This window comes from Phaseolus vulgaris, chromosome 3 (genome assembly GCF_051622355.1).
Source record: "Phaseolus vulgaris cultivar YP4 chromosome 3, ASM5162235v1, whole genome shotgun sequence".
Lineage (NCBI taxonomy): Eukaryota > Viridiplantae > Streptophyta > Magnoliopsida > Fabales > Fabaceae > Phaseolus > Phaseolus vulgaris.
The window spans coordinates 49,596,315-49,607,200 of record NC_143500.1 but is presented as its reverse complement, the minus strand read 5'-3'; the positions used below and the strand labels follow the sequence as shown (position 1 = coordinate 49,607,200).

Below are 10,886 nucleotides of genomic sequence, written 5' to 3'. Positions count from 1 at the left end.
CAAAGACAAACAAACTAAGATAATATTGTATCTGCTTACTATTAAGTATCCCATATCCGGTATTGTCATTCATTTGTCAACACTAGCCTGCAAAATACAATAATGAAATTAGATAGCATACAAGTTCAATTAATCAATGCACATGACTCTTATGAATATACACTTCATCCACTAGTAGGGATCTCTTGATATGTTCTACCCGTTGATGACCACCTAATAATGTTGCGTATTCTTCATGCCACTGAGATATTTCTTTGAATAAATCCATTCTGATAAGTGGCCATGACTCTTCACCCATCCCCAACAAGGAGGCAATAGCACGAAACCCACAATGTCCATCTGCTTTAACATCTATTACATCCAAAATATAAGGGTGACATTTCAGATAAAATTGATTAAGCATGGGAATTGCATTGGTGTTGGCCGTCACCTTAACCTTTCCCTTAGGAGTCTTCAAAGATAATGAGCTATCATTTACAATATGGATGCGATCTACATGCTCAAAATATGAAGGGATGTGTTTTGTAGACCTTTGAAATTTGTTTGTTTGATTCTTTTGGGATCCTTTTGTCTTGACTACATTAAGTGGTGCACATAATGTTGTCATGTCTGGGTAGACAATTTCACGCAACTTGTTTTTAATTGTCACTTTGCCACACATGTCAACCTGTTTGAACCGGGATAGAATGACATCCCATTCTTGTTGAATTGACAACTCAGATGATGAATCACATTCAGATAAATCTGAAAAGCCTAGTCTCGTCCACATAACATGAACTTCATTAAGAGGAATGACACCCATAGTCCTCCATGAATCCATCACAACTTCCCAAGCCTCGACAGAATCAACCAACATTTTACACTTTGCTTTAACATTCTTATTGATATGAAACCGACAAAGAAGGTTTCTTGCTTTAAGAAACACAATATTGATGGCATTCATCAAAGCAAGATCTCTATCACAAACAATGACTTCAGGCCCCACATGCGATGTCAAAAGTGACCCTCTAAATTGTTGTAGTGCCCATATGAAGTTCTTTTCCTTCTCGCTAGATAAGAATGCAAAACCAGCAGAAAAGGACAAACCTGTACAAGTCACACCAAAAATCTCAAGCAAAGGCAGTCGATACTTGTTTGTTTTGTAAGTCGTATCCATCAAGAATACAATGTTAAATGCATTCAAAAGTTTCACAGCATCAGGATGGGTCCAAAAAATATCACTAACAATATTGGAAGACTCATGACACGTACTCCAGTGAAGATAGTTGTCACGGTCTAACAACATCATTAATTGTTGTAATTCAGTTCGTGGTCCTCTAACTGATCTCTTGTATGAGTATCTTGCATTGTATACTTGCTTTATTGTTGTCATATTATCCTCATTATTCTCCTTCAAAGTACGTAGTATGCTACTCGGTTTAACCATGCTTTTAGTCATATCAACAAGCATGGAATGTTCATTCGCTTTTAATCTGCCCGCATATGGATGACCAACTAATGTATCATACAAATCATGATTATGAGTACCACATATTACCTTAAGTACCCAACCTTGACCCTTTCCAATAGGTTTACCTTGCAATTTAAAGGGACATTGACATTTTCGAGTACCAGTTACAGTAACCTCCAAACCATCCTTATACTTTTTGTAACTACCCCCCCCCCCCCCCCCCCTTCACAACCTAACAAGACATATGTTTTTCTCCCTTACTTCCCATTTGCTATGTTAGACCTACTAATGACAATAACAAAACCAAGTCTATAAGCAACCCTACGGACCCATTCAAGTAAGTCTTCTCGCGAAGGAAAAACCTACACAAAGTTATTCCAACAATATTACAAAAACACTTCTTCAAATTATAAAGCAATAAACATAAATAGAATGAAATTTTATTCACCTCATCTGTTGTAAAATGAGTACCATAATCCTCTTCAACTAATTCATGTTGATGCACAAAATTCATTAATTCTTCCATATATATCATTTCTACTTCATCCGATCTTTTTGTAATCAATCCAACCTCCATGTCCATACTTACACCTTCATTCATAAAACATAAATTTCTATTTTATTCTAATTTTCATAAATTCACACAAGTATGCAAAATAAAAACAACATTCAATTACCCTTCCGGATAGTGTAATCCATAAGTAAAATAGTACCTTCCAGATTAGATAATCCGTAATGCATTTCACAACTTCAAAGTGACTTCCGGATTGTTTAATCCATAAGTCAAATTAAAACAGCAAATTGCATTCCGGATTACATAATCCATAAGTCATATTTAAAGTTCTAAAATGACTTCCGAATTACGTAATCCATAGTTCATTTTAATGTACCAGATTACACAATTCGGAAAAGTGAGTATGTTTGTTCCGGATCCGGTTTACCCCCGGTTTAACTAATCCGAAACACTTTAATGTTGTCTTACAGATTGTAAAAACATTCCGGATTATAGGGGTGGATAACATGAAGTTCATTGCACCGATTATACAATCCGGTGATCTAGCGGATTAACCCAATCCGGAGAAATAAGTGTTTAAAGCACAAAGACTTACCTACGAACGGAGAATACGAGCAGTGAAGACCACCCACCACAACAACAGCACCACCACCACAGTTACCACCACAAGCACCACTATCACCACCGGCAAGCACCAAGCACCAAACACCAAGGACCAAACACCTTCGTTTTCACTATGCGTAGAAAGGTAAAACAAATTTTCTATTTTTATCTTTTTTTACTGAAGGATAAATTTGGAATTTTAAAAGTATATGGGGTGGCTGAAGAAGGGATGGAGGTGCAGGAAGAAGCACGCCTAAAATAGATAGAAAAAGATACAACAGTTCACTTGTCCATCCTAAACTAGCCCAATACTGTAGCTACATTGGCTAGAATGGCTACAGCGTACAGTGTGAATTAGAATGAAGATATTTATTAATTCATTTTCATCTATAACAAATTTGATCTATTTAAAATTCATCAACAGTTTTTAGAAGATGGGACATCCAATGCACCCCTAATATAATATCTTAAAAAATAAAAAATATGTTTTCAGATTTATTTTTATAAAAAAAAAAAAATGCAAAAAATATTTAAAAACATATTTTGAAACCTTAATAAAAAGTTTGAAACTGTTTACAAACCATGAACCAAACCAAAATTGAAGTACAGCAGGGGAAAGGAATTTACAATGATTCATTGACAATGTCAGAAAAGAAAACTAGTCAAACATTTTCATCGGAGGCAACTGATACTATAGACCTATTGGATCTTCCAGCAGAATCTTTCTCCAGATCCAAATATTTAGTAACTAAAACCTTTTCACAAATATCTACTACATCCCCTGAATCAGTAGCTAAAGCCTTTCCTGAAACGTCTTTCTCCATAGAATGAGTAATCAAAGCTTTAACAATCTGACGAAATTTCCTTCTGTATGTTGGCAGCTTCGATACTCCTCTTATCATTCCAATCATCCTGACAATTAATGTATTCATCATTGCACACTCATCAGTCAAATTCATTAAAACTTTATCAAAATATATTCTTAGTATCATATCTTATGGTAAAAGATTTGTTCTTTTTATCTATCAAGCAATGATACTTCATAGAGTGAAAACGCCACCCTTAACAACATTTTACTCACACAACAAATCGAGAGATTGATTCTCTACTTCATTGATCACTTACCTTCTGGAAATTCCCTCCATTTGGGCAGCTTTAAGAGCATCAGGTATCATTAAACCACCGTTATCCCAAGCCTCCTGGCGTTGCTTGTTGCCTCCAAAGAGAACAACTTTTTCCAAGTATCTCACTTCAGCTTCCCCCAATTTGATGACCCTTATCTGTTCCTTCAGAACCATCACAGGATTGAAGAACCAATCCATCAACTTATCCTTTGGCCTGTTTAAGTAGGTAATCTCAAAGTCCTCAAGTAGCAATACACCACTTGAATTGGCTTTGATGGAGAAGATAAGTGCTTGTAGGAGTGAATAACAAGGCAACCCAACACCAACTATGGAAGCTTCATTTATATTCTTTCCCCTCATCCATTCACAGAGATCAGCAGCTGTAAGTACATTAGCATCCAATAATTCCTTGCCTCTCATCTCACAGTACTTCATCATATTTCCCCAGATCTGTACATTATGATTTAAAAACAACATATATTTAGTACCTCGTTTTTTTGTTTTGTTCTTTATAATTATTATAAAATCATTTCACAAGCTTTCTTCATTAACCCTTAGATGTGCCAAAGAGCCTATTTATTTCTTGGTTTGACTTAGGCAGGCAGCATCCATGCAGCTAATTGTGTAATCTAAGGATAACATTTTGAACAAAATTTACAGTTTCGGTTTAAAGTGGCATGATTGGAGAGTCTATTTGCTAATGTTTTAAACTAACCTAATCAACATTAGGTGAACAACTGCTTACCTGCACCATTTTCACTTCTTGAATGGCCTCTCTAACAGATCTTGAAGGAGCTAAGTTTGGCATAAAGATTGCAGGCGGGTCCATCGAAGTGTTTAATCTGCTTCCACCCACACTGGTTCCTCTCACAGAAAACTCTGATGATTGAGAAGCTTTTCTCTTTCGATACTGGGGCCTGGCTGCAAGCAAATTGAATGCTGATGTTAACGGAATAAATGGCAGATAGTAAAGAAGACTAATTGGGAAAGTGTGTACTTTGGTAAGAATGTCCCCTCCCGAAGATAGAGCCAATCGTTTGTATATTCATCAAATTCAGCAACCATTGCAATCAGATAGGCTAAACCTCTACGGAAAGATCTTTCCTACGCCCACAGGAAGGTTAAAAGGTGAGATAAAAGCAAAGATTCAGCAAAGGAAATAGGGAATGAAGAATAAAAAAAGCGATCAAACCTGAAATACTATAACAGTTGCATAAATTCCAAAAAAAATGCCTGATAAAATAGCCAATAATATGCTGGCAAGGACAACTAGTGGCCACACAAATATTGTCAAACCAGCAATGGGGACACAAACTGTTTCAAGGAATGGACCTTCTCTGCTAATCAAATCATGCAAAAGTCTGAACCAGCCCTTGAACAGCATGTAGGGGCTCTTTACTATAGCAATTGCAGTGAAAAGAGGAATCTCCACAACTAGCCCCAGTATTCCAACAATGACACATCCAGGAACATGAATCAACCTATAAAACAAGTTTCAAAGGTGAGTAAAGGCTACTCCTTTAATAAAAAATTTTGCAAATAAAAGTCAAAGCATTCAAAAGATATATGAATATGCAGTATGAATTTCCCTTTGAGTTAAAAGAAGCTAAAAATTTTCTATACTTTGAGATAACTGTCATTCAATAAATAAAAAATCACTCTAACTCGTACCAATCTATGATTAGATAACTGTATATAAATCTTTTACAATATTTACATTAACATTAAACTTAATATCATGACCTTTACCTTAGTCTCTGACGCTCATCTGAGGTAGGTGATTCTCGTAGTTCCTTTAAGAAACTTGGGTATGAATGGTAACACATATCTGCAAAATCCCTAACCACAGTGCAACTGCCTCTGATAGTTCCATATGTTCCATCCTGAGTTCAGTGAGAATCCACAAATGAACTAATAACTTGTACACTAAGCAAAAAACATGCTAATAAAATTTAACCAACAATCTTGATTAGTAAAGAACATCTCAGAAACTCACCACAATACAGTGAGAAAATTTCTTGGACTCGTTATCATGTCTGAAGGCCTCAAAAGTTGAAACCCAAGGGGTAAAGAAGCCATGCCCCACTCCGACAAGAACGCTTCCCGCTATGCCTAGACCCAACCACAAGACAAACAAGGCGGGCAAAGCAATCAAAATAGCAACTTTCAAGGCTGCATCAAACATATGAATCCTACAAAGACAAACACACCATCCTCATTCATCATATGAAATAGAATTGCTGAATTGAAATTCTAGAAAGGAAAGAGGGGAGCCGTAGAAATTATTTTACTTCAAAAGGGTGTAAACAGTCCAAGCCACATGTGCCGGAAACAGCGCCAGAATCACCCCAACGTTGCCTAAAATAAGAACCAGACCAGCAATAGGACCCACGACTATGCCTGCAGAACTTAAAGAAAAACTCAATAACCCACCATCCAAATTCACCTCAGATTTCACAACATGAGAAAAAAGCAGCAAAAGAAAGAAAAACCAAATCTTTAGAAGTCAATATTCAATCATGAACCATAAAGTGTGAAAAAAAAGTTAAAGAAAAAAGAACACCTTTTAAGGCACCCAGGAAGAAAGCATAGAGGAACACAGAGACCACATAAGAAGCCTTCATCCAACCTTTCAAAAAGCTAGGAAAATCCATGGTTCAAAATCAGATATACGTTGCAACAGAGGGAAGTTGAAAGCTGTAACGGAAATTGGAATGAGGCTTTGAAGGCATATGCAGAAAATGAATTGGCAAGTGAGACAAGTTAGTTGAGTCAAAAAACGAAATTGTAAAGCGGCAAAAGAGACTTGCGTTGCAAGAAGATGACAAAACTGAAACTCAGCTAAAAAACAAATCGTTTATTCAAGATGTTCGTAACCAAAAAGTAATATAAGCACGGAAAAGCGAGGACAAATCAGAGGCTGCTGACAATGACTTTTGATTATTGATTATTCAAATCATGATAAAGTTTATGTTTATGGAATTAATTTATACAAATCACAATAAGTGTCCAACTTTTATTACGTTTTTTTTTGTAAATTATTATACTTTTCAGTAATTATTTGTGGTGTGTACCACTTTTACTCGCAAATAATTTTCCTTTATTTTATTGACAAGACAACAGATTCGAATTGCAGTCTAATTCATTGAATCAACTGTTCTATTGGTGTTCAGTGCCATATATAAGATAAAATAAAAATTAACTTATACAATCAAAATTTAAACTTGTAGAATTTTTTATTAATTATTATAGTATTTAGTAATTATTTATTGGTGCAAACCAGATTTACTTACAACTAATCGTGGTAAAAACTTGGTTATTGTAGTGGTTTTTTAGTTACATTCTTTTATTAACAAGAGATTCGAGTTGTAATCTAATGCATTGAACCAACGGGTACATTGATGTGAAATATGAGATAAAATAAAACCTATTTCAATAATTAAAAACTATAAAAGACTAAGTTTAATTATTCTTTCTTAGACTAAGTGTAATTATTATTTGTTAGACTAATTGGATACCACTGTACTCTTTAGCGACATATTAATTAAATATTACAAGCTTATTTATATTATTTAGAAATCTCCATCGCATATGATAAGATTTTTTTAATAGAAACAAAATATTTTATTTTTTAATATTCTAATCCAATATATCCCTTACATTCATGGATAAAATGAAATGCAAAAAATTAAAAATGTTGTTAAGTTAAATTGATATCATGCAACAATTTTAAATTATACTTGTTTGAATTGCTTTATGTTATTTTTTTACCTGAACTCTATAAATTTTGTTCTTAAAAGAGGAAAACAAGATGTTTAAGTTAGTTTTAATGGTGGAAAATAATTATATATGATAGATAAATAGTGGATTAAGTGTAAGTTGACATACAACTCTATATCACCATTAGATATTCATCTATCATCTTCTAACTTTAAGGTATAATATGTTATAGAAAAAATGTTACTATAACTGTATAGTAAAAATAAGTTTACTAGAATAAGTTTATATATAGCTAATCTCCATTTCCAATATAAAATAAGTTGCATCAAACAATTTTATATTGCCTATCTTATTCTTTTATAAGTAATTATTAAAATTAAACTCTTATTTTATTTAGTCTTCTGTACATTTATTTTAAAAAAGTTGGTTTACTATAATTTTTTTGCGAAAAAATGGTTTATAAGATATAAATCTTTAATAGACACAATTTGAGTTGATGAGAAACATATTATATATGTTTTAAGATATATCTTGAAAAGTACTAAGAAAAATATTTAAATATTTTTATGTATATAGTAACTGTATTTTAGAAAAACACAAAATAATCTCAGCTTTAAACATATTTATTTATTTAAATTTTTCAAAAATAAAACATTAGCTTTATAAAGAAAGTGAAGGACGAGAAGGTCAAACACAATTATTGTACATAACGTAAGGGCTTAACTAATCCTAACACTTAAACAAAAAACTAATACTAATATTCAAATGCCTTATTTAACAGCTGGTTTCACATAATACAGGTTAGTCAGCTGAAGTTGTGGGATTCCGTTTTTCCTTTCATGTTTCTTCTTTTATTGGAATTACATGTGTATTTTATTTTTGGTGTCTCATATTCTAAAAGGGAAATTTAATTTGTTGAAAAATACCCACAAATCTCAAACCTAATGAAAGTCAATTTAATATAAATATATATTTAAGAAAGGAAAACTAAAAAATAATATGACTTATAATAAATTTCAAATTATTAATATAAATGTATTTAGAAAGTGTGATAGAAAATATATTACAAACATTTTTTTTGAGACGTCTATTATTTTTAGGCATGCTATGTTAAGACGTGCTAAAAGATGTAATCACGTTGCAATCTATAAAATGATAATAATTCGGAGGATATGGCTTTTGTTTTTTTTTCTCATGATTACAAGAACTTGTTTTTTCATGATAATAATTCGGAGGATAATTGATTATCCTAAAGGGAAATCAACCATCATAAGTAAATAGCATATTGTTTGGGTCGATTTTATGCTATCAACATTTAAATTTAATCAATTAGATGTAATAACAAGTTTTAGATTTTTGTTCTTAAAGATAATTAATTAGACATAGTAAATTATGTGTGAAATCAATTAAAAGATCATATACTTTTTAATTCCTAATGCTTTATAGATTAGCTGAGATTGATGTTATATTAATGTATGCAACATTCTTCTTAATGTGACAAGACTTTTGGAAGAATAAAAAAACTTCTAATGACAATTTACTCTTAAAATGTCATAAAATTAAAGTGAATTTTTATTAATTTAAAAATTTATTAACTTTTAATACCTTTCGATTTATACTTGAAAAGTGTAGATAAAAAAGGACATTGTATATAAATATTGAGAGATTTTTTTTAAAAGAATTAATAAAATGTAGGATGAGATATGATTTTAAATACGTGAAAACGCTAGTAAAACATGGTTTGAGAATCAAAGGAAGGTTTCTACATTTCATTAGATCAAAGATTGGGACATCAAGTGACATGCATACATGACATGATGGCGAGTTATAAGTGACGAGATCACTTGAGCAAAAACTTCTACAATGGGAGAAATGTCTCTATTTTGTAAATTTGTATTTCGTGGACCTTTATAGTGTATTTTTAGTGAAGAAACTAGATGATCATAAGGATTGTTAATTTTGGGAGTGTGGTATTGAATTGTGATGAAAGATCACATAATTGATTGAGAACACCAATAACAATATGACTCATCATTTAGTTTGTGAGAATCCATATTGCTAGTTGTTCCCACATCTCTTATTGAGTTGCACCACCAAACCTTAGTAGGAGAAATGCTTGGACATAGAGGAAAAGGACTTGGATAAAGACCTAGACGAGTATCTTGAGTTAGATGAAAATAACTAAGGATAAATAGAATCAAAATATGTTGATGAAATTATCTAACCATGACACTAAGATAAAAGATGAATCTCGCGGGATCTAAGGTAAAAGACATGGGTGATTCCATTTAGTCAATATTTTTTTTTATTTGACTTGGATATATCTAGATTCAAATATTTTGTACTTATCAATCATCTTCTTTTTTATACTTTAACATTTGATTTGTTAGATGTGAATGTTAGTTATTATTCATTATAACATGTATGTTTTTTACTTTGCTTTATGTGTTATGAAGAATTTTAGTTTAAAGCATATCACGTAAAAATATTTGATAATTGAGTAAATGAATAAGAATAACAAATAGGTAACAAGGATAAAATCATAAAATCATTGTTTGAATACTTCATGTATAGTTATTTATTTTAAGGTGTTATAGAAATAGTTTAGTAAAATAACTTTGTTTAGAAAGAAAAAACCGGTTAAATTTTTTTAGTCATTCACTTTTTCTAAAATATCTAAAATTAATTAAAAAAATTAAAAAAATTAGATCTTAAGGTTAATTTTATCTTTGAATGAGAACTGCAAACAACTCACATACTATGCATGATGACTGTACTTATTGTGATGTTGAATCACTAATTCAACGAAGAATTATGAATATTTATGACCAGTCTGTTATTAGTTACAAATTAATGATTATATAAGTTAGTTAAAAACTTCTCTCTTAATATGATTGAAATACTGAATTATTTTTTTTATCTTTCTCTTTATTATATGATACTCAATTAGTCTGTGTGTGAGATTTTGAGTGTGTTAACTCTATTGTGGTTGCTATCTTCACAATAGTATCTAAAGCAAGGTTCTTGATCGCGAACCTGTGAGACAAAAAGAATGTTGACTGGAAATCATGATCAACGATGAGTTTTCGATGTCAATACCGTTCTTAATGACAAGAGCTATGATAGGTGGTGTATCCAAATGAAGGGGTTGATACGAGTCATGTGCCTTGGCGATCAAGTTGTTGGAGACAATATGACTGAAGCCCAGAAGTTCATCTTCAAATTTCCAAGAAGAAGGATGGTAAGACATTATTCTTGATTCATCAGTGTGTCGATGATGTGAATTTTGAGAAGATTTTCGGTGTGGCAAATCAAGAAGGTGAAGTTTTCTAGATAATGTAAAAACAATATGAACTTTTGTGGACACCATCTTTAATTACTTCACTAAGATTCGATCCTTGACAAACCACTTGAAGGGATGCGAATAGGTGATGAAAGTTGCTGGTTGAGAAAGTCTTCGAACATTAACTTCAAA

At 32.2% G+C, this 10,886-nt stretch overlaps 2 protein-coding genes across 3 annotated transcripts; both read right to left on the bottom strand.

The window, feature by feature from the left end:
- Positions 1-133: 133 nt before the first annotated feature.
- On the bottom strand, positions 134-1,426 carry LOC137805681 (protein FAR1-RELATED SEQUENCE 5-like). Its single transcript, XM_068605620.2, has one exon. It carries the CDS (start codon positions 1,424-1,426, stop codon positions 134-136), a length of 1,293 nt encoding a protein of 430 aa, XP_068461721.2.
- Positions 1,427-3,096: 1,670 nt separating this feature from the next.
- LOC137808307 (putative membrane protein At3g27390) lies at positions 3,097-6,554 on the bottom strand. 2 transcript variants are annotated; one of them, XR_016519257.1, is made up of 9 exons: positions 6,255-6,554; positions 5,983-6,091; positions 5,688-5,883; positions 5,441-5,574; positions 4,884-5,172; positions 4,689-4,795; positions 4,437-4,612; positions 3,693-4,141; positions 3,097-3,479 (listed from the first exon to the last, which is right to left on the bottom strand). XR_016519257.1 is itself a non-coding variant. In XM_068609345.2 (9 exons), exons 1-9 carry the CDS (start codon positions 6,343-6,345, stop codon positions 3,230-3,232), a joined length of 1,797 nt encoding a protein of 598 aa, XP_068465446.1. In that variant the 5' UTR covers positions 6,346-6,549; the 3' UTR covers positions 3,097-3,229. The 2 variants fall into 2 exon arrangements, 1 of the variants encoding a protein (XP_068465446.1); XM_068609345.2 differs by having other exon boundaries at positions 4,437-4,608; positions 6,255-6,549.
- Between the last annotated feature and the right edge of the window lie 4,332 nt (positions 6,555-10,886).

Excerpts from the sequence above, each read along its gene's own strand:
- LOC137805681 (XM_068605620.2), bottom strand. The coding sequence starts at position 1,426 with ATGGTTAAACCGAGTAGCATACTACGTACTTTGAAGGAGAATAATGAG.
- LOC137808307 (XM_068609345.2), bottom strand. The coding sequence starts at position 6,345 with ATGGATTTTCCTAGCTTTTTGAAAGGTTGGATGAAGGCTTCTTATGTG. Across the intron at positions 6,092-6,254 it reads CTTCCTGGGTGCCTTAAAAG|GCATAGTCGTGGGTCCTATT; the intron begins GTGTTCTTTTTT and ends TAAGTTCTGCAG. Across the intron at positions 4,796-4,883 it reads CAACTGTTATAGTATTTCAG|GAAAGATCTTTCCGTAGAGG; the intron begins GTTTGATCGCTT and ends CTGTGGGCGTAG.